The sequence below is a fragment of the Camelus dromedarius genome, chromosome 33, assembly GCF_036321535.1.
Source record: "Camelus dromedarius isolate mCamDro1 chromosome 33, mCamDro1.pat, whole genome shotgun sequence".
NCBI classification, from domain to species: domain Eukaryota; kingdom Metazoa; phylum Chordata; class Mammalia; order Artiodactyla; family Camelidae; genus Camelus; species Camelus dromedarius.
Genome location: NC_087468.1, coordinates 15,654,956 through 15,678,613, shown reverse-complemented (window position 1 = coordinate 15,678,613; position 23,658 = coordinate 15,654,956). Strand labels below are relative to the sequence as shown.

The window sequence follows — 23,658 nt, the reverse complement described above, 5'->3', positions numbered from 1 at the left end:
AGTTTATCCCTTTCCACCCGCTTCCCCCCTGGTAACCGTAAGGCTATTTTCTGTGCCCGTCGGGGCTCGTAAGCCCCAGCTCACTTCATGACCCAGGAGGTCCGGAGGGGGTTTCTTCTCGCATGGCCGTGATGTTCTGCCCCAGACAGCAGAGCCTCTTAGCTGTGGCTGATGCTCCTGGGAGTGAGGGTGGGCCCGTGGGGAGGGCCCCGCCAGGAACAGGACCACCCGACTGGGCCCCTCCTGCTTTCTGTGACGTAGGGTGGTATTTTCAAACTTTGTCTCCACCCACTCATGGGTGTGAGATCAACTCAGTCCACCTCAGTCAGCATCTTTAAATGAAAGAGAACAGGCTTTTAAAAAGCACAAAAATTGTATCGTGGAGAGTAAGGGAAATCTTACCTCACAAACTTTTGTTCTGGGAATTTGCATGCTTGGAGACCACAATGAGAACTAGATTTGTTAACCATGGATTACATCAAATTTTGACAGCTCCTGGGCCGCGGGCCCCCATCACATACATGCTGACACAAGGGTGTTTGTCATGGGGTCTGTTGCTAATGTCTGCGTGCCCTTTTGTTCTTACCAACAATTGGATCTGCTTTGAGGGAAAAAAGAAATTATTATACAGAATAGAGACCCATAGACTTTTTCTATAAAAAGCCAGAAGATATTTTAGATTTTTCAGGTCACATACAGTCTCTGTATGAATACTCTCTGAATGAACACTCTTGGATTTTAGTTTGGGGGTTCTGTTGGTTTTACAACCCTTTAAAAAGGTTAAAAACCATTCTTAGCTCAAGAGTCATACAAAAACAGGCCCCAGAGGGCCGGAGGCGGCCTGCAGACCGGAGAGGGCCGACTTGTGACTGACGGCAGCCATGAAAGTGTGCAGACCTTCCTTGGTCGGGGGCCTGTTGCAGGACCGCCCTGCAGGGCCCTCGCTCTCAGCGGCTTTGTCCCGTGTAGGGCTAGTCTAAATCAGTGTGTTGCCTTCCCATGCTCTTGTCTCCTTAGACTGTTGATAAAACAGTCCCTGGAAGATGTGCACGGTGAGAGGCAGGGAGAGGACATTAAGAAACATCCAGATCATCACTGAAAACTGCCCGTTCAAAGTAAATTCTGGGGCCTAAGACATTTGGGGAGGTTGCTGCTGTCCGTTTTCATGACGTAGCTGTTTTGTGCTGTTTTGCTTTGTTTTCTTTTTTAAGCTCAGGGAGACCCTGGACCCGGCCCTGGAGCCCATCCTTCTGAAACAGATCTTCATCAGCGGTGGGCGGCTGCTCATTCGCCTCGGAGACTCGGACATTGACTACGATAAGCACTTTAGGTTCTACATGACGACCAAGTTGCCAAACCCACACTACCTGCCTGAGGTACGAGCTGCCGGCCCGAGACGGGGAGAAGGGCGGTGCGATGGGTCTCCTGCTTGGGGAACGAGGACACACCTGGGCCAGGTTCTCCTTGCAGCCTGGAGGGGTTCAGCCACACAGCCGCTGCCCCAGCTCACGGCCCGAGTTCCCTTCGAGAGTTTAGAAAAGTGACCCGTGTTCTGACCCACAGCCTTTGATTTCTCACTTATTTGACTTTTGAGAGGGGACGTCACACACGTCCCCAGTCCTAGCTCTGTGACTAGGGGTAAATTAGTCCATTTCTTGGATCCTTGAGTCAATCAAATATAAAGCCCACTTCAAGGATTTGTGAGGATTAAATAAGAATAACATGTGTGAAATATATGACACTCAAACACTCTTCTTCCATTTATTGTTTTTGCTGTTGGCTTATTCGAGTCACACTGGACTATTATAGCAACAGTTTTTCATAAAAATAAGATGAGACCAAATACGGAAAGCTCTATTTACTGTCAGTAATAGCTTCTTGTTGACAAAGACAAACTATGCGAAAGTCACTATGACTGAGTGGTTTTTATTAGCCCATCTAGTCCTCACAAATACCCTATGTGTTGTTCCTAGTATTCTCTCAATTTTTAAGAATCTGGAACTGGAGCTCAGAATGCAATGGCTTGTCCGGCGTCCCACGTGCACTGAAGGGCACAGCTGGAATCTGAGCCCTGCTTCTTTAACCCTTCGCTGGCTCACCCTTCCTTGAAATGCCACGTAGGATTCTGTAACTGTGGCTTTTGAGGAACCAGATTGTCACTCACAGCAGCAGAGAGTATCACAGTAGGACCCTGGGAGGCTGGGGTTTTCTGTGCTTGGTGTGTGTGTGGATGGTGAGTGCGCTCACAGTTAGACCCGGGGAACATCCAGCTGGGCCCCGATGAGCCGTGTTCCAACAGGGAAAGCACTTGTTTTATCAGTCTGACCCGAAGCGTTTTTATGTACCCTGTGCCTCTCCTAGGTGTGCATCAAAGTCACCATCATCAATTTCACGGTGACCAAATCAGGTCTGGAGGACCAGTTGTTAAGGTAAAAAATGGTGGGGGGGCAAATATTTTTGTTTAGAAATTTTGACTAAGAAAAAGATTAGCTCGCAAATAGAGGGATGGGAGACATGAGTTCGCGTGTTTAGACAGGTGAAGCCAGAGGTAAGGCCCCTTTTTAGATTCAATCAAGAATCGTTCACGGAGGTGGTGGGATTTCAGAGTCTCCCACATCAGTAGGAAAAGAATGTTTCAGGCACCATTTGCAGGTTGACAGAAGCTGTCGTTAGAAACGGAAATTGAATGATTAGAGAGCTCAAGCACTGAGCAGGCTTTCCTAAGAGAAGACGAGCAGAAGCTGTGGGAGCTGGGGGTAGGGTGCAGGGCTCTGAAATACCAGGTAAAGAGTCAGAACTCACATGTAGCGCAGTGAGTAGCCACTGTATAAACCCAGCGAAGGAGGGGCCTTGTGCACTGGGGTTTGGCTGGTAGCATTAGTATTCAGAACAGGAACAATTAGAAACGTGAAAAAATAAAACAGAAGCCACCTTAGGGCCCCAGCAGAGACCCAGCTTAGGTCTTCGCTTTGGCATTAGCGATGTGGTGCGGCTTGAAAAGCCTGAGCTGGAAGAGCAGAGGATCAAGCTCATTGTGAGGATCAACACTGATAAAAACCAGCTGAAAGCTATCGAGGAGAAGATCCTCAAAATGCTCTTCACATCTGAGGGAAACGTTCTGGACAATGAAGAACTCATTGACACGCTGCAGGACTCAAAGGTGAGTGAAACACTTTTATTATTTATGCAAAGTGTGTTAATTCGGAAGTTACCTACAGCCTTGGGGGTCCTGAAGAGTCTTTAAAGAATGGGAGCCACCCTTGGGCTGCCTGGGGCACACACAAGGGCAAGCCTGGCTGGCAGGCTCCCCACCAAGCAGGGGAAGCTACGTGAGCTGTAATGACCACTCCTCTTGTCCTGCCTGCCTTTTTGAAACAAAGCCTGTAATGTAAAGAACTGGGACACGATTTAAGTCAAAAGGAACAACACAAATACATACTCATTAATGTCACCACCTCCAGGAAGCCTCCCTGGTTTTCCCAGCAGGAATTACTCACCTCCTCCTGGAACACCTGTAGCACCGTATCTGCCCCTCTAATGCAGCACTTGTCACTGTCTGCCTTACATCAGAGCCCTCCAATTACATGTCTTTTCTCTTCTGGTAGGTTTTTAAGATCTACACAACAGGAATCTATTTTATAAATCGTGTGAGTTCTTGGCTTTCCCCTTTGCCAGCTTAGCAACCCATTTTCCTGGGTCTGCTAAGTCACGACCACTCTGCTGTCTGCTTTCCACCTCTCAGAAGTGTATTGAGATTTCCTCTTCCATTCCTCCCATCTTTGTGGATTGGCAGTTTTTTAGATCACTTTGCAATAACTCTGCCATGGTTCCAGCAGTGGGTAAAGGTAGACACATGTGTTCTGACCACCATCTTTAGCTGTAAACTGTTTCCGTTTGCAAGGTGTTGCCTTGAAGACATCCTTTCTGGCAAATACAGACAGGACTGCATTTCCTGCCTGTGGTCTGTGCTCCCCTAAACTCCCAGGCCCTCATGTAAAAATAGGACTCATTCCTCTCCCACTGCTGAAGCCTCCAGTCGCCGGGCACAATGTCTGTAAGTAGCTACTAAACTTAGCGGACGTGTACACTCTTCTCACATCCTCTGGCAAAAAGAAGAAAACGGGCCACTTTGCTTTCTCTTTAGCCCTGGGTTCTGGCCTGCTCACCCAGGAAAGAACTGTTTGGGAGTAAATCTGCAGGATCCAACTGCTCCCATGACAGCTTCCTTTCTTGTGCTCAGATAAAAGCTTTAGTTGAGTCCAGTATTGTTTCTCACCCAACTCTACTGCTTCTTGGCCCCTCAGGTTCCTAACGGGTCAATACAGGGAGAGTCTGAGCCTTGCCTTCCTGGACGCAGCCTCTGCACTGTCCCTCCCTCCCCTCTCCCGGGGGCCGGGGTGGACAGTCTGGCTTAGCCACTAGCCACAGTGGCTGCTGAGCCCCTGAAATGTGGCGAGTCTGAATGGAGACATGCTGTTAGTGTAAAATACCCACCAGATTTCCAAGACTTAGTCCCCCCAAAATGTAAAACTATCTCAGTAATTTTTTTATCGATTATATATTGGTGTCTATCAAGATACATCAGGTTATACTGGGTTAAATAAGATATGTTGTTAAAATTAATGTTACTTGGTTTTTTTGGGGTTTTTTTTTTTTGCTTTTCATAAGCTTAGAAAAGTTAGAATTGTATCTGAGGCTCACATTATATTTCCACTGGGCAGTGTGGCTCTGGACAGAAACCCAGTTGTCCCCTGCAGTCCTCTCCTCGGTAGAGCAAATACTGGCCTCTGGTCCCAGAGTGATTTTTCAGGGCCCGTGGCCTGGACCCTGTGACTTCCTAGAGGGAGAGCATCTCCCAGCCTAGGGGTACCCACAGCTGAGAGAGAGGAGCGGGGTGGTGGGGAACAGGGACAGACAGCAGTAGAGAAAGACAGGCTGAGGGAGACAGAAAGGGAATCTTGGAAAGCCCACTGGCCAGAGGCGCCCCAGAGCCACAAATCCAAAGTACAAGAAACCAGAACAGCAAGAGATCTCGTCGGCGTCTCCAACTTACTTAGGTTTACAACCTTCCACAAACGACGGCTTCCAGCCCCGGGTTCCCTGTGTCCACAGCCAGGACGCTGGGAAGACAGAGGAGCATTCTTTTCTTTGTTATTCCAGAGCGGGACGTGGTGCTACGTCCTTCCAGCCTTCCCCCCCCCCCACTTCCTTGGGGGCAGTTTCATGGGGGTCCCTTCTCTCGTCATAACTCTTCATTACATGAACCTGGGGACTGCTCACCAGGAAGTCGGGGAGCAACTGGGAGCGCTGTGTTGGTGTTTCCTTCAGGAGTAACCCAGCTTCCAGGCTCAGACAAGCACTGCTCTGCTGCCTCCCGGGCCCCCTGAGTTGCCTGTTTCCATTTGCCCATCCCTGACTCCACGAGGAAAAGGAGGTCAGCTCAGTCCAAAGGTCACTGAGTCCTGAGACTCAGTCATCTGTCTGAGGGCCCCCTTATTTTTTTTTTAATTTTTCAGTTTTATTAGGTAGAATTGTTACAATTCAGCTGCACATATACAATATATTGCATATAAATACATATATACAATATACTGCACATATTTTTAAATTTACATATATGTACTGTTCACTGTTTCTTAGAACATTTTAAGCTTTAGGTTTTTAAATTTACACAATTATCAAAGGAATAAAGCCAACCACAAAATAAGAATTAATTCAAAGAGATACATACACCCTGCTATTAACAGCAGCATTATTTATAAGTGCCAAGATATGGAAGCATCCTCAGTGCACATCAATAGATGAACAGATGAAGAAGATGCAGCTTATATATGTAATGGAATACAACTCACCCATAAGAAAGAAGGGTATTTATTTTGCCATTTGCGTGGGGGCACCCTTATTACAATCACGAATTCATTGTATCTTTCTTATTACTTTCCTAGACCTAACTGGGTATGTTCCAAAAATCCCACCATGTTTTTGGAGACAAGAGCCTTAAAACTGGTTTCATTTATTTATTTAATTGATTTACAATGTGTTAATTTCTGGTGTCCAGACAGTGATTCATATATATATATATATCTGAATATATATGTATTCCTTTTCCTGTCCCCCCTTATTATAGGCCATCACAGAGTATCGAGCACAGTCCCCTGTGCCACACAGTAGGACCCTGCTGTTCACTTCTTTTATACACAGTAGTTAGCATCTGCAAATCCCGAACTCCCAATTTCTCCCTCCCCTCCCACTTTCCCCTCTGGCAACCATAAATTTGTTTTCTATGAAAACGGCATGCTTTAGAAATGAAAGGAAGAATAAACAGACTCTACAGGGATCTTCCGGGAATGCAGCTTTGCACTCCGGTGCACGGGGTCCTCCGCTCTGTCTCTTCACTCCTTCAGCGCCTTGCGGGGGTCTTGTTTTCTTCTGTTTCCCCAGATCACTTCCGGTGCCATTAAAATCAGGCTGAAGGAGGCAGAGTCCACGGAACAGATGATAAACGTTGCTCGTGAGAAGTACCGCCCGGTGGCCACTCAGGGCTCTGTGATGTACTTCGTGATCGCGAGCCTCTCGGAAATTGATCCCATGTACCAGTACTCGTTAAAATACTTCAAACAGGCAAGTGTCTTGGTGGTGGTGAAATGTATCTCTCTGACCCCCCTTAAGCCCTGCCTAGCTACGTCCTGCCTCAGACAAATCGTGAGTCTAGCTGTCAGGCAGAATCCCCCCGGAGTTTGGGTTCAGACTGGGGTTCAGGCAGGGCTCCTAAGACGGGTGCCTGGTGCGCCCAGAACATTGCACAGAGGAAGGCGAGAAAGCGTCTCTGCGAGTTCCATTTTCCTCCTGGCCTCCTCGGCTCACAGCTTGCTTGGCTTTCGTCTTACCTGCCTTCCTTTTTTTGAGCCCCAGCCCCGTGCTATTTGACTCCGCTTTCTCTCCAGCAAACCAGCTTCTTTTCCACTGATAGAGATTCCTGAGCGCATCCCAGTCTCAGACAGCACTGACCTTAAGCAAGTGGGTTTCCGTATTTTCCCCCCAGAACCCTTCCTGCAGCTGGCTCTCCTCCCAGCCCTGGCTTTGGTTTAGAGGGATGGCGCGTGCCCGTCTCCTCTCCCGTGTCCCGTCCCCACCCCCGCCGTGTAACGGGGAGACTGTTTCACTGTGGTCTCTCCCCTTGGCCTCACGTTCACGGCTGAATTTCACCTGACCTCTCGTGAGTAGGGTACGTTCACCCCTCAGCCTCCGTGTTGGCAGCGTTCTAACATCTCCCCAAAGCAAATTCAGTGTCACAAACCTTTGGCCAGCAACGTCAGTTTACCTGAAGACTTCCGGGGGAGGCAGTTTGAACCACTCACTCCACAGCAAAAGCCCTCTGTTCGCCTCCAGTTTCTCCCAGCCCGGGCCCCACGCGGCCTCACGGGCTGTTTGCTGTCTGCCAGCTCCTGCTCCCTGGTCTGTGCAGAGCAGTCAAGCTCACCCCGGCTCCTCTAGTCCTCCGTGCTGATGCCCTCACACAGCTCAGCAGACACCTGCTCCATATGCGCCACTGCCAGTAGAAAACGGTGGGAAATTGTAAACATACCCTCTCGCCCTGCAACACACCTGTATGTCCTGCTCTGCGCCCCTGTGCTCAGTCAGTGCTGGCTCTCACCCTGAAGCCAGGCCAGCCCAGGCCTCGTGGTTTTAAAACACTGCCCTGCCCATATGGGTCTAAAATGGATTTTCACAGACGTTGCCCATCACACACAGTTCATGGCCCAAAGCCACAGCCAGGCTGTCCCTGTCCTGTCTCTAGAGCCACATCTCCTACCAGACTGGCCAACAGCCAGACGGACCCTTTCACATCCCCTGGACTCCCTGGATGCTTCCATGTTTATGATGCTCTCTGTTTAGAAGGCCCCCTGGCCCCCCCGGTGTCAGTGCCGCCTTCTTTAGTGAAGCCGGCTGCTGCGGCTGCTACTGTCTGGGGCGGGATGTCCAAAACGGTCACCCACGTGGCTGGGCTGTTGATCGTGGCCTCCAGCGGCCTCTCCGTGTGGCTGGGTGCTCACAACATGGCACCTGGGTTCCAAGAGGGCAGCTCCAAAAGCCAGTGTTCCACAAGCCAAGATGCGAGCCGTGAGGCCTCTTCTGACCTGGCTTTGGACTTGCGCTGTGGTCTCTTGGTCAAGCCGGTCCCTAAGACTAGCCCAGCTTTCAGAGGGCAGGACTTAGACTCCACCTGTCAAGGGGAGGGGTAGCTAACGGCTCCAGTGGTCTTTCCTCCAGCACCTCTGAGACGCCTCCTCTGCACCCCCGCCACGTCAGCCCGGGTGGGGGCTCTTCTCCCCTGCTGGAGGCTGCCCTCCCCACCCCCACCTCCCCCACCACGGTGCTCAAGCCCCACGGGACACTTCCTGTGGGCTTCAAGAGTGAAGAGTGAATTCCATCCCACCATAAAAGCTGTTGAAATACTCAAAACAAATTTTATACACGAGACTGAGCCTGGTTTTCCCTCGAGACGTCTTGTTTAGTGCCCTTGACATGGTTAGGGGTCCAGCAACAAGAGGAGTTGCAGGAGAGAGTGGAAATGAAGAACTGAGAGAAATGGAGAGGCGTGTTGTCCAGACGCCCCCGGGCTCCCTTCCAACAAGAAGTACTCACTGAATCTGGGGGAGCTGGGGTGAGGAGGAGGGATTTGTTTTTCCCTCCAGAGAAACGGAGTTAAATCAGAGATGCTGACAGAGTCCCCTTCCACAGCTGTTCAACACAACCATTGAAGCCTCCGCGAGGACGGACAGCCTGCAGCGGCGCATGGAAGTACTGCTGGAGCAGACTCTCCTCACCGCCTACGTCAACGTCTCGAGAGGACTTTTCGAACAACATAAACTCGTCTACAGCTTTATGCTCTGTGTTGAGATCATGCGTCAGCAAGGACGCTTAACGGATGCTGAGTGGAATTTCTTCCTCCGAGGTTCTGCAGGATTAGAAAAGGTACCTGTTCCACGTTCAGGCCGTGAGGGTTGCTAGACAGAGCCCACGTGCACCTACCAGTGCTCCACGGTGACTCGGGCGGCTGGAGGTTGCACATTCGGCTGGTGGCCCACTGGGGGAGGGCCCCGGGGGTCGGGGACCCAGGCGACAACTTAGTTCTGTCTTGAGTAGCTGAGTAATGTCGGTAACAACCTCCTTATGCAGCGATGTCCGCACCTGTAGGAAACAGATGATGGGAGTAACCAGTGAGCTAGTAGATGTGAACATGTTTTGAAAAGTTGACCATCTTAAAACAGGAAGAGTTCAAATCCAGTAAAAGCTGTAGCCCCCAGATCTGGCCATACCGACTGTGAAATCCTAACCCTCTTCCCTGGACGCATCTTTCGTTACAAAGCCCGGCGACGGCGAGAACTTGACTGCTGCCCTCTGTGATACCGCAGTACGAGGTATCCTTCTTCACGTTTATCCGTTTGTCTGACTGGCCCCAGACTGGTCTAACTCATCCACGTACCACCAGCCTGGTGGCCCACAGAACGGAGGCACAGTCCTCCAGCTCTTGCCTGCAGGTCCGTCCAGCCCAGCTCTAAACTCTTGGCTCTGTCCTGTCGATCTCAAGCCCGGCCCTGGGCCCCTACAGACCAACCTGATACCTGCACCTGTTTGCCAGAATTTGAGCCTCGGTGTATCACTGGGACATTGGACTTCGTGCTTTTACTTGACTCTCAGCTCCCTGTGTTTCCCGGACAAGCCTTGTCAAGACCTCTCCACCAGGTGGTCCTTCTTCCGTGACCCCCCCACCTGCACACAGACATTTTCTACTAACCCTGGCTTAACGCTGTCTTAACTCCACAATCACAGTTAACACCTACAGAGGGCTTGCTGTGTGCTTTACGTGTATCAACTCATTCACTTCAGGACTCCTGCTGAGTTAGTTCCTGATTTTATCTCTAGTCTGCAGGTAAGTTGACTAGGCACAGAGAGATTAAGTCACTCATCGTGATCACGTTCTCAGCAGGGTGTGGAGCTGGGGTTCGGCCCTTGCAGTCAGTCTGTACGGCCCGCCCTCTCACCCCTTCGCTCTACCGCGACTGTCAGTCGCTCAACCAGGCGCTTCTCGGTATTCTTGCTGACAACCTTGTTTACGGTTTTCTCAGCCAGAGGCTCTGAGGAGTTAAAGACCTTTCCAGTATCACCTAATAGCTAATAATGCCTGAGAGTGAGATGCAGACCCAGGTCCGTCCTTCCGAAGCCCCACGTCCATTCCAGTGCCACCTGCCACTTCTCATGAGCAAAGTATTTTGAAAAGAAATTTAAAATAGGTTTTAACTATCACCAAGCTCGAAATGTAAGATTACTCAGAAATCATCTTCAGAAACTTCTCCAAAGTTGTCTTTGTTTTTTCAAATTAAACTTTCTTTTCCTCCACCATGAGGAAATTTGAATGAATCTTGACTGATTTTTTTTTTTAAGAAATGTGTTTGGGACCTTTTATCTAGTTATTTAGCTACTCATTTTTTTATATTAATAGATCAATAGAATCAATAAAATAAAGCATTTAAAAAATACAGGATCACCTTAGTGGATGAAGAAAAAGTATCTGACAAACCCAATACCCTTTTGCCATAAAAACACAAAACAAGCCAGAAACAGAGGAGAACTTCCTCAGCCAGATAAAGAGCACATACGAAAGCCCGCACGTCTGACACCACGCCTGAGGGCGGGAGCCTGGACGCGTCCCCCCGCAGGTCAGAAGCAAGACAAGGCTGTTGCACTTCTTTCCAACACTGCACTGGAAATTCTTGCCAGGTCAGTTAGACAAGAAAATGAAATAAAAGGCATCCAGGTGGGAAAGGAAGAAGTAAAACTGTCTCTATGTGCAGACGACATGGTTTTGTATAGAAGACACTAAGGAACCCACTTTAAAAAAACCTACTAGAATGAGTCAACGGGTTTAGCAAGGCTGCAGCGTACAGAATACAAGACTAATTTGGATTTCTATACACTTGCCATGAACAACATAAAAAAAATGAAATTAACAACATAATTCCATTTACAGTGGTATCACAAAGAATAAAACACTTCAGAGTAAATTTAACAAAAGAAGTTCAAACTTTACACTCTGGACCACAACCACAGCTGCTCCTCTGCCCCTTTTAAAGCTGTTTACCCACATGCAGGCGCCTCGTGGAATATTGCCAGATGGCACACTGCTTCTCCCAGAAGTTTCTGAGCGTGTGTGAGATGATCAGACGTGCACACACCCAGCCCAGCTGGAACGAGGCTGCCACTTGTTCTGCTACGGGGAGCCTTCCCTACCTCCTAGACGTGAGAACGTCTGGGTACTGGATTTGCAAACTAGTTCTCTAGAGAAAAAAATCACTAATGTAAGAATAGTTGAGGGGTAGGGAGAGACGGGTGTGGCGTGTTGGAGAAGATGCTAGAAGCAGACGTTACAGATTTAACTTTCACCCTTCACCAGATCAGCTGCTTTCTGCCCACGTCAGCATGGAAAGCTGTCATCACTGCCCTTCCACTCAGCGGCCTGCAGGCGGAGCTGACTCAGCATGACCTCTGTTTCACCGCATCTTGTACTTGGCCTGGGTAAAGGGTTATTGTTAACACGCTGTTAGAGGTTTTTCACTTAGACAAGGTGAAAGCATATTTTGTGGCTGTCTTTGTGAATCAGCGTTCATTTTCTGTCTGTCTTCTGATAGGAACGCCCACCCAAGCCTGACTTCCCCTGGCTGCCTCCTGCCATGTGGTTCGCATGCTGCGACTTAGAAGAATTATTTCCAGTTTTTACGGGACTTACACACCATATAGTGCTACTTCCTATTTCCATACGCATAGGTAATATGTCAAGAAGGGCCCGCCACAGGGGATTTGTACATAAGCTTGTGAATCCTAACTTTAAGGTCTCCTTTAACCTCTCCTGCAATACCGATATTTTTCACAAGGAAACATCTTGACTATTAAGACGTTGTGAAATTACTTGTTTTCCCAATGTCTTGAGTTGAGTGCTTGGCCCATGAATTTTCAATATTTCATGTTTACTACTATACCCATTTTAAGGTGATACACTGACCTCTTAAGTATTGTTTTAGCTGCCTCCCATAGGGTTTTTAAAAAAAAAAAAACAACTTTTTATTGAAGGATAATAGACATAGGGAAAAGTGGACAGATCAAAACTGACAACCTGGTTATTAAAGTGACTGTACTTGCGAGCCACCACCCAGATGAAGGGCCAGACCAGCGGCGGCGTCACAGAATGCCCTCACGCTCCTTCACGGGCCTCTTCCCCGGAAGTTGTGCCTCCTCTGAGTTCTAACCTGCCGTGTGTTACTTTTCCCCCACAGGTTTTAATATGTAGCCCTTTCAGTTCTAAAAGTAGACTTTTCAATTCAAAAGCATTTAGGATTTGGGGAGGACTATCTTTTTACTGTTTATAATTTAATTATATTGTAGAAATTATACTCATGGTTTGCATGAAATTGATTCTTTGTAATTTCTTTACATTTCAGTTTATGGACAGTGTTCCCAGGTGTGTCTTTTCTTGGATGCAGGATTCCACATGTGATCTTTAGTTGAAACCTATCCATTATAGTGTTTATTTTACTGGTTTTTTAGACTTAGCAGTCTCTAAGAGAGGTGTATTAAGGTATACCATTATGACTGGTAATCTCTCTTTGTAATTCTGGACTTCTTCCCATTACACCTTGTGGAACTGATGCTGTTGTATAAACAGGTTTAGGATTATTATCCTCCTAGCAAACTGTTCCTTTTTTATTAAGTAATATTCCTCTTTACCCTCAACAGTGCTTTTTTGCCTTTAAATATATTTTCTAGTGTTAATAGGATCACAGCGGGACTCTCCATGAGCTTCCCCTCTGTGTGTTTCTACGCTGTCTTCAGCTCTTGTGCCACCGTCATGTTCTGGTGTATCCTTAGTGGGCTCTGTTGTTCTGAGCAACGTGAGTCTCCTTTTCACCAGGCAAGTTTTAATCTAATTATTATAAGGATGGTTTTTGATCTATTTCAGTGGCTCTCAACTGGGGAAGATTTTGTCCCGCAGGGGACATTCAGCAATGTCTGAAGGCATTTTTGGTGGCCACGACTGGGGTGGTGCTGTAAGCAACCAGCAGGTAGAAACCAGGCGTGTGGATCAGAACAGCCTCACAACAGATGACCACTTGGCCCCACGTGGCAGCAGTGGCAAGGCTGAAGACCCCTTCTGTCATCGTATTTTGTAGGGAAGTTTCTTCTTGGCAGGCTTTTTCTTTGCTTCATTTTTACTTCTTGTTTCTTGCCTTCAGGTCAGTTAGTTGTCCACATTCTTTTTATATTTCCCCTGTACTGATCTGAAGTTCTGTGTTCTATTTCTGTTTTTTAGTAATGACTCTTCTATTTCTCATATGAAAATCTATTTAACTGAGTACACCCAGTAAGTGTGGTGGTTCCAAGTCTGCATGGACCAGAATTTCTGGGATCCTAATATACTCATTTGATTTCTAAATAAAGACTAGAAAAAAATAAAATGCTCTTCCATAGATGAGTCAAGTAAAAATTATGTTTCTGTATTGTGGGCCAGTTAAACAAGACAGCTAGAGGTAAAGGAAGAATGCAGAAAAGAACATCACTCACAGGAGAAGCCGCGTGATGGCAGTCAGGACAGACCCAAAGCAGCAGGAGCTCCACGGAGCCTCATGAACAGGGAGGCAGAGAGAAGGGGAGGAGGGGCAGGCTGAAAGGCTGGAAGAACAAGTCATCATGTTTGGACAAAAGGCACCATGTTATTCCTGCCAACTGGGACTAAAATTTCAGCAATTTAAATTTCCTGCTTTTCATCTGCTAAATTTCGAGGTTTATTCTGGAAAAATCCTGCAGAACTGTGAAGGCCTGTACATATGCTAGGATGCCTTGTGTTCTAAAAGTGAACTTTAGATCTTTGCACGTGAAGTTTAATGATTAATTTCAATGCCAGTCTTACCTTCAGAGGCTCCCTACTTGCCTCCATCTTTCATCTCTGATGGTTTCTAAGTGCTTCATGTTCTATTAGTTGAGAGTTATCATTTTAAATGATCCAGTCTTATTAGCCAAAGCCCTAGTGATGACACAATAATGAGAACCTGAGGAGAGAAGTCCTTTTGGAATAAATGGTTCTCAGAATAATGCATCCTCTTTCACTAAAGAGCATGTGGTGTGCTGTGCCCTGCAGTCTCACCAGGTCACTGTCTACATTTCATGTAGAAATTAGAAGTCTTTCAGAGGTACGTACCGCGCCAGGGCCATGCTCTCAAGTGTCACTAAATTTCTAACTGTCACCAGCTCTGTGGTTGGCCCCCGGAGGAGAGCCCCAGCAGCCCAGCTGGACAGAGTGGTTTTCCAGCCTGATCTGGAAGCCAGCCATTCTGCCTAACGTTCAGCCCCAGCAGCCTGTTTCCTCACTGGAGGACGTGCTGGCCGAGCTGGCTTGCTGAGCGTCTTAGGGCACACGGTGCCCCTGGACCTGCGGGAACATCCGTGCTCATTCTTACTACAGGTTAGAACCACAGTAAGGGCTACCTACCTAGGATCCTACCCCTCATGCGAGATGTTCTGTGGGGTGGGGGTGGGGAGGGCACTGTGTTCTGTTTATTAGGGCCTAAAGTTGTATGTACGTTGATTTATTCATATTACTTACACTGTAAAAATTACAGATGCCAGAATTTTTAATTTGCTTCATGCATCAGATAGTTGTGTTACTTCCTGCTACTATTACGTGTTTTCTGCCTTTTCTTCTGCCTCCAGCAGTGATGGTTTGATGCAATTTTATGCTTATTATCTGGCCCATGTAGGTTTACTTTAATATGTTTTTACTATGGCGTTTGTGTTTTAATTAATATAACCTGACCTGCTTTGTCCCATTTAATTGTCTTTGCCTTGAAGTCTTAATGTAGCCAGTGTTACTCCTATCACTGAAGGTTTCTTTTTGCTCACATTTGATGGCTACACCTCTGTGCATCCTTTTATTTTTTAACTTCTCTGTCATCTGTTTTAGCTTTGCATATTGTAAGTGGTTTGCATTTGTTTCCTGATCTCATTTTAAATTCTTTACTTTTTAATTAGGTTGGGTAGGGGGAGATTAATATATTTACATTTGTGGTGATGTAAAAACCATAGTAAATGCAGAGATTTTTAAAATTACCAACTATATTTATTTAATTGCAAAGTCAAAACAAGTCTAACTAAAGCATATTTTAAAATTGTTTCCAGGATCGTTTGAGACTTATATTAACCCACAGAACCAGGACGCCTATTCGAAAACGGAGGATGATCATTTCGTGACAGAGGAAAGGCTGACCACAAGCAGTAATTCCTGGCATCCAGAATTAAGTTCTTTCCAAAAGCTAATTCTTATTAAATGCTGTAAAGAAGAAAAGGTAGGATACTTTTTAATTAAAGAACTGTGCTTATCATAATTCCTACTGAAGCTCACCAGCCAGCTATGATTCATAAACTGGTTAGGTTTATTTGTTTAGAGAGTAACAATGGCCAAGTTTGGGAGGCGGTTCTAAGAAATGGAGACTCTGTGTTATCAGCAGAACACAATGTCCTACATAGAAAATGATGGCGAGCCGGTGGGGAACCTGGTCGTCCTTCCCAAGTATGTGCCGCTGGGGAGCTTGCATTCCCTGCCAGAGAGGGCAGGTGCCGGCTGAATGCTGTTAGCAGGGAGCCGATGGGCCTTTCAGATCTCGGCAGCAATGAGAAGGAAGCGTTTGAAGAGAATAAAACCATAGCCACCAAGATCAGTTTGAAGGTAGCTGAAGTCGTTAATGTGAGAAATTATCGCAGCCTGAATTAGGATGGAGACAGCAGATGAAAGAGATGGAGGGAGCTGCGGGGATGAGGCATCTGGTGTAGTTCCCAGTTTCTGCCCGGGTACCAAAGGGGACAGTTGTATCAACAGCCAAGCAAATGTGAAAGGAGAAACACGTCAGAGAAAGATGTCACTGAGTCTGCACGCCCACCAGCTACCAGCACAGACAGCCGCCTGGGGACTAATTAATATCTGGGTAGAAAACTCTAGAGATAAATGTGGCTTAGAAACAGAGACCTGGGAATCATCAGCTCTGAGTTGGAAAGGAAAACCACAGGACTTGTTGAAACGGTAGAGGAATAACAGAAGAAGGGGGCAGTTGGGCAAAGGACGAAACCCCGAGGAGTACCGCCTTGGAAGGGGCAGCGAGAAACGATGAAGTACCCGTGAGAAGGAACAGGCAGAGGGGCAAGAAGAGCCCCAGCAGACAGATGTGACATGGAAACTAAGGAGGTATAGAGTTTCGACACAGCAGAAGTTATTGGTGAATGAATGGAGGGTGTTCCTATGAGAAATGAGAGAGAAAAACTCACTGGAGAAAGCCGAAGTGTAGTTGGGAGATACCGAGGCTACGTTGTAGGTTTTCTGCTGTCTCTGTAGGAACACAGAAAGGCTGAGGGGTAGACCTGGGCTACAGATAACTGCAGTAGATGAACAGAAGACACAAAGCCATTGAGACTGCTGGAAAGAGTAGTTCTGGAAAATGGAAGAGATCTAAGAAAAGGCTTATAGACTGAGGGAAAGGAAAGACCTTGAAAGTTTCTTGAAAGATGTAGTTGAACTAGAGGCGTAGCACAGCTAGAAGGAGGCAGAGAGGTTGTGATCAAAGTTGAGCGTAAAATTTCTGATGAGCAGTGCCAAGTGATGACAGTGTCCGGGGGGTGGCCACGGGTGTGGGTGACCGAGGATGTGATGCAATGACATACACTAGAGTTAGAGGTCAAGAAACTGTGAGGTAGGATGTTGGATGGCCTTACGGACCCTGAACCCGGGTTGTGTCACCCCGGATGATGACAAGACAGTGCGTGGGACACAGCTGATAAATCACTGGAACAGACATGAATGGAAAGGAAGGCTGTGAGTCAGGTGGAAAGTCTTCAGTGAATATGGGACGGTGGCCACCAGGCTGGATGCTGACAAAAATGAAAGGATGACTAAATGGCAGAAGCCCCAGAGGAGGAGGAGTTTTAAAGATTAAGACATAGGCTAGAAACTTCTAGGCTGTGGGAAATTTTTGTTGATTCTGTTCCAAGTTCTGTGTCCCTGCGTACGAGCTTTAGGTTACAACCACAGACAGCAAACTTAGTAAGTTTAAGGGGGAAGAAAGGATTTATTAAAACAAAAGATACTTGGGTAGCTCATTAAGTTCAAGGAAAAGCCAAATCAATCATGCCTCAGGAAGAGTGATAACCTGGGCAGCTCAGAGCCCCCAGCAGCGGGATTATCACTGAGCATCACGCTTCTCAGCTACAGCTGTTACTCTAGTTGCAAATCTTACATCAGATAAGTGGCTAATATACTAAATAAGTTCCCTTTGCTGTGCAGAAACTTTTTAGTAGGATGTAGTCTCACATTTATTTTGGCTTTCATTGATTTTGCTTTTGGTCAGATTAAAAAAAATCATCGCCAAGACCTATGTCAAGGAGTTTAATGCCTATGTTTTCTTCTAGAAATTTTATGGTTTCAGGCCTTATGTTCAAGTCTTTAATCCATTTTGAGTTAATTTTTGTATATAGTTGTAAGGTAGTGGTTGAGTTTCATTCTTTTCCATGTGACTGTCTGGTTTTCCCAGCACCATTAATTGAAGAAACCGTCCTTTCCCTGTCGTATGTTCTTGCCTCCTCTGATGTAATTTAATTGACCACATACGCCTGAGTTTACATCTGGGATCCTTATTTTGTTCCATCCATCTGTGTGTCTGTTTTTATGCCAATATCATCCTGCTTTGATTACTACCACTTTGTAACATAGTTTAAGATCAGGGAGTGTGATGCCTCCAGCTCTGTTCTTCCTCAAGATTCCTTTGGCTATTTGAGGTTTTTTTGTGGTTCCAGACAAATTTTTTAGAATTATCTGTTTTAGTCTGTGAAAAATGCCATTGGAGTTTTGATATGGATTGCACTGAATGTGCAGATTGCTTTGGGTTTTGTGGGCATTTTAACAATATTGTTTCTTCCAATCCATGAATACAGAATATCTTTTCATTTATTTGTTTCTTCTTCAATTTTCTGTCGTTAACATCTTGCAGTTTTCAGTATATATAGGTCTTCCACCTGCTTGGTTAAATTTATTCCTAGGTATTTCATTCTTTTTGATGCAACTGTAAATAGGATTGTTTTCTTTCTTATAGTTTGTTATTAGTGTATAAGAACACAACAGATTTTTCTGTCTTGATTTTATGTCCTGCAGCTTTCCACTGAATTCATTTATTAGTTGTAACAGTTTTTTGATAGTCTTTAGTTTTTTGTATATAATACTGTCATCTGCAAACAGTGACAGTTTTAATTCTTCCTTTCCAATTGGATGGTTTTATTCATTTTCCCACCTAACTGCTCTGGCTAGGACTTTTAATACTATGTTGAATTAAAGTGGTAAGAGTGGGCATTACTGTCTTGCTCCTGTTCTTAAAGGAAAAGCTTTCACCTTTTCACTGTTGAATATGATGTTAACTGTGGGCCTGTCATATACGTCCTTTATTATGTGGAGGTATGTTCCCACTTTTGGGGAGTTTTTAATCATAAATGGCTATTGACTTTCGTTAAATGCTTTTTATGCACCTATTGAGGTGTTTTTTATCCTTTATTTTGTTAATGTGGTGTATCACTGACTGATTTGTGAATGTTGAACCATCCTTGCATCCTTGGAATAAATCCCACTTGATCATATGTATGATTCTTTTGATGTATTGCTGAACTTGGTTTGCTAATATTTTATTGAGGATTTTTGCATCTTTGTTCATCGGGGATATTGGTCTGTAATTTTCTTGCTGTGTCCTTGCCTAATGATGGTCATCAGACTTTCTTGTGCTTACTGGCTATTTGTAGAACTGTCTATTCAGATCCTTTGCCATTTATTAAAATTGTCTGTTTCTTACGGAGTTGAGACCGTTTTACATATTTTAGATACAAGCTCCTTAACAGATACATGATTTGAAAAAAGACGTTCTCCCACTCGGAGGTGGCCTTTAATACACCTGCACATACCTGTGCACTTTTCAGCTTTCTGCTTGTTACTGGTTTCTAGTTTCATGTGGTTGGCGAACATACTTGGTATGATTTCATTCTCCTTAAATTTGCTAAGACCTGTTTTGTGACCTAACTTGTGATCTGTCCTTCAGGATGTTCTATGTGCACTTCAGAATTTAGGTGCTCTGATCATATATATTTATAACTGTTATATCCTCCTGATGAATTGACCCCTTTGTTATTATATAATGACCTTCTTTGTCCCTTGTTAGAATTTTTTGCTTAAAATCTACTTTGTCTGATAGATGGATAGCAACCTCTGCTCTCTTTTTGTTTCCATTTGTATGAAATATATTTTCCCATTCCTTTACTTTGAGCCTGTATGTGTCCTTGAAGCTGAACTGAGTCTCTTGTGAGCACCATACCATAGGCCTTGTTTTTTGTTTTATCCAATGAACCACTCTGTGCCTTTTGATTGGCGAATTTAATCCATTTCCATTTAAAGTAATTACTGTTAGATAAGGACTTACCAGTGCCACCTTAACAGCTGTTTTCTGGTGGTGTTACAGTTCCCTTGCTCCTTTCTTCCTCTCTCGCTGTCTTCCTTTTTGGATTGATGATCTTCCATAGTGTACGTTTTGATTTATTACTTTTATCTTTTGTGTATCTACTGTAAGTTTTTGCTTTATGATTAAATGAGGCCTACATGAGACATTTTTTAGATATAACAGTCTATTTTAGCTGATAACTTAACACACTATATTTTTGATGTCATAGCTAATTTTTTATATAGTGCATCCATTAACAAATTATTTTAGCTATAGCTATTTTTAATACTTTAATCATTTAACCTTTTACTAGAACTAAGTGATTAGCACAAAACCGTAGTTCTGTGTCATTCTGATTTTGACTATATGCTTACCTTTAACCAGTATATTTTATATTTTTGCATGTTTTCATGTTACTAATTAGCATCCATTCGTTTCAGCTTGAAGACTTCCTTCTAGCACCTCTTCTAAGGCAGATCTAATCAAGAGGGAACGCATGCAGGACAGTGCACTGCCCTCGGGGATGCTGAAGGGGAGAGACAGGACACAAGTACAGAGGAACCTCATGCAATTTTTTTTAAAATGTTTTTCCTTTCACCTTTCAGGTGGTTTTCGCTCTTACAGACTTTGTAATAGAAAATCTTGGGAAATGCTTTATAGAGACTCCACCCGTGGACCTGCCCACTCTGTATCAAGACATGTCATACAGCACTCCCCTGGTGTTCATCCTGAGCACAGGCTCAGACCCCATGGGCGCATTTCAGAGGTTTGCCCGGGACAGCGGATATTCAGAACGGTAAGCTCACACTGTACAGTTTTAACAATTCACGTGAACATCTACTTGTTAAAATTTCCCTTTTTTTCCTACCCTCTGTGGAGTGTGAATCCCTAACTCAGGAATCCCTTACAAAATAGATTAAGATACTTTAATCTTAATTTAAGATACTATTTAGTTAGCTCTGCGGGTTGTTAAAATGGTGTTAAAAATCATAAAAGCAGATGTAAACTTTATTTGAGCAAAGGGGAGATTGTTTAAAATGTTAAAGTTTAATAATCTGATAGAATAGTGATTAAAACATTTGTTACTTAAGACATTATTTTAATGTAACTGTTAAAGGACTGTTGTTTACTCCTCAGCTCAAATGTGCAAAAAATTCCACAGCTCTTTATGTTGTATTATTAAATTTCATCTTTCTCCTGAGCCTCTGCTCTGCTGGCTAACAGGGGGAGGAGAAAGTTTAAATTTGTGAATTTACATTATTATATTTTCTTCTGGTTTAAATGTCTCTAGGGTTAGCTGACTTGGCTTCATTCTCATGAAAGCTGAGTCTTCCTGACTTCTCCTTCTTTCCCTAACCCTCCCCAAGGTGGTGTCCTGATGGGTGAGAAGGTGCATGAGGCCACCAGGTGACAGGGAGGAGGAGGGGTCTCGTATCTAGGAGGTAATCGCCAGCTCTGACGGGCCCTTGCGTGGAGTGGCTGGTCTGGCCTGGTCCCTGGACTGGGGATTACGAAATAACGGAGCCCATCTGTTCTTTGAAGTTCATAATATGTATTAGTCAGGCTTCTCCAGAGAAACAGGACCAATGATAGATAGATAGACAGACAGACAGATAATACAGATGGATGGATGGATGGATAGATAGAGATATATGCAATGTGTATACAATACCCTACATATATTTTATCCTCTATATGTGTGTATATATTATGTATGTAAAATAAGAAATTGGCCTACATGATTATGGAGGCTGATAAGCCCCAAAATCTGCAGTCAGCAAGACAGAAACCCAGAAGAGCCGATGTGTAGTTCCGGTCCAAGCCCAAAGGCCTGAAAACCAAGGGTAATAATGGTACAAGTTCCAATCTGAAAGCCAGCGGGCTCAAGACCCAAGAAAAGCCAGTGTTTTCATCTGAATCCAAAGGCCAGAAAAGACCAAATGTCCCAGCTCAGTCAGGCAGGAGTTCCCTCATACTCAGCCTTTTTGTTCTGTTCAGGTCTTCACCTGATCAGATGAGGCCCCTCCACAGTAAGGAGGGCAGTCTGCTTTACTCAGTCTACAGATTCAAATACTAATCTCACCCAGAAACACCCTCACAGACTCACTCAAAATAATGTCTGGGCACCATGTGACCCAGTCACGTTGACACATAAAATTAACCATCAAATGGTCCTATATATCTACCTCTGGGTCTGAAGTCCTAACAAAAGAATTAGTAAGCAGAACTTTTAAAAGCGCCTGTGAATTAATAAGAAAAAGAAAATAGTCCAATAGGAACAAAGACCCAGAAATGTGAACAAGAAATTCTCAGAAAAGGAAATCTAAATGCCTAATAAAGCCTATGAAAAGCTGCCCCACCCACTAATAATTAGGGGACGACAAATTAAAACCCTAAGAAGATGTCGCTTCTTACTCATCAAATCAGCAAAAAGGTGGCAGAGAGAGGGAGCGACAGAAACATTCATACTGCAAGTGGGAGCGAGAAACTTGTTAAATCAGTAGCCACATGACCAGTACATAAACCTATGAAAAGGGGAAACAATTTAAAACCTCAGTGAGATACCACTGTATATCCACCAGGTGTTCGCAAGGGTATGAAAAAACAAGTGCAAGTGTGGAATGGTGGCATCTCTTTGAAAAACACTTTGATATTGTAAAAAAAAAAAAAGAAGTTAAACATACTCTGTCCAACAGCAGTTCCATCCCCAGGAATCTACACGAGCAACTGGAACACCCACGTATACCAAAAGGACAGCTACGAGAATGCCTCTTGCAGCACTGTCTGTAATAGCTAAGACCAGAAATAGTCCAGTGTCCACCAAGAGCAGACGGGATGAGTGAACTGTGGTGTAAGCACCCAGCAGAGTGTTTTACAGCAGTGAAAGTGAACGGATGACAGTGACACACAATAACGTGAATCGACCTGTAAAAGTAACACTGACTTAACTGAAATACACCAAATACAAATACATATATATATTTGATTCACATACATGTATGATTTCACAGCTACAAATTCAAAAACAAGCAAAAATTAATCTATGGTGTTAGTATTCAAAATAAGGAAGGATATGGAATGGGAAGCTGCCAGTAATGTTTTCTTTTTCATCTTTTTTGTCCTGGGTGGTGGTCCAGGTGTCCATTCACTCTGGGAGAACTCATCAAGCCATACACTAATGACCTGTGTTCTTTTGTGTATATGTTAGACTTCAGTGTTTTCAAAAGGTTTTAAAAACCAGTCTATAGTGTTGGAAGTTAAGACAATGGGTGCCTTTGGGAAGGAGGAAGGGGAAACTGACTGAAGCAGAAAGGGGCACGGGGAGATGCCTCTGGAGTGTCGGCAGTTTCTCTTCTCAACCACAGATGTTCATTTGTGATAATTCACAGAACTGTGTATTTGTTTTTTTGCACTTTTCTGTCTATGTGTTATAGTAAAAAAAAATTTTTTTAAAACAAGAAAATAAGAAAAATACTTGCACGTCTATCAGAATGAGGATTTGAAATGTGTGCGTGTTCTAGGCAAGAGTCTACTATATTTACATTTCTTAATAGTTATGTTGCTTAAAAATAATAGAAACACCATTTTGTTATTGTTGTGGTTGTTCAATTCAGGGTGCAGTCGATCTCACTGGGGCAAGGGCAAGGACCCATTGCTGAAAAAATGATCAAAGATGCAATGAAATCAGGAAACTGGGTGTTTCTGCAAAACTGCCATCTTGCTGTCTCTTGGATGTTGGCAATGGAAGAGCTCATTAAAACCTTCACAGATCCAAGTATGTGGAGCACACAGCATCTGTATAAGAATACCATTTTTATGTGGCCTTTCTTATTGAATCTAACCCTTATAATAATTCTTTATTGTAGGAACTGTATTTCCCTATTTATTAAAAAGGAGAAATTTGAGCTCTAGAGGGGTTTAGTTAAGTTACAGAACCCAGATTCAAATAAAGATCTTCAGACTCCAAATTGAGGGTGTGAGCCGCTAGATCACAGCTGTTTCATGCTTCCTTCTGTGGGAGGCCGTTTGAATTCAAAGTGACTTTCATGTAGGCATGATAAAAAAGCAATAAAAAATGGCCAAGGACAAA

The 23,658-nt window shown here is 44.7% G+C and overlaps 2 protein-coding genes across 19 annotated transcripts in view; one reads left to right on the top strand and one right to left on the bottom strand.

Annotated features, from left to right (window-relative positions):
- The window catches only part of TRABD2A (TraB domain containing 2A), a 120,457-nt gene that overhangs the window by 18,551 nt on the left and 78,248 nt on the right, over positions 1-23,658 (bottom strand). For 9 of the 18 annotated variants that reach the window (XR_010378848.1, XR_010378849.1, XR_010378846.1 and 6 more), the window contains one exon: positions 9,034-9,192. Coding sequence is in view for 7 of the 18 variants with exons in the window: in XM_064481962.1 (XP_064338032.1) it covers positions 9,034-9,192 (159 nt within the window). In the remaining 11 variants the exon portion in view is untranslated. Of the gene's footprint in view, positions 1-6,003; positions 9,193-19,809; positions 20,095-23,658 lie in introns of those variants that run through there. The other 9 variants (XR_010378856.1, XR_004133188.2, XM_064481965.1 and 6 more) reach the window with 3 other exon arrangements.
- DNAH6 (dynein axonemal heavy chain 6) overlaps positions 1-23,658 on the top strand; it is a 150,304-nt gene that overhangs the window by 102,073 nt on the left and 24,573 nt on the right. Inside the window, exons 57-65 of the mRNA XM_031441370.2 lie at positions 1,212-1,376; positions 2,362-2,429; positions 2,980-3,160; positions 6,442-6,621; positions 8,743-8,976; positions 11,691-11,826; positions 15,229-15,395; positions 20,174-20,364; positions 23,183-23,343. Coding sequence (XP_031297230.2) covers positions 1,212-1,376; positions 2,362-2,429; positions 2,980-3,160; positions 6,442-6,621; positions 8,743-8,976; positions 11,691-11,826; positions 15,229-15,395; positions 20,174-20,364; positions 23,183-23,343 — 1,483 coding nt within the window. The remainder of the gene's footprint in view (positions 1-1,211; positions 1,377-2,361; positions 2,430-2,979; positions 3,161-6,441; positions 6,622-8,742; positions 8,977-11,690; positions 11,827-15,228; positions 15,396-20,173; positions 20,365-23,182; positions 23,344-23,658) is intronic.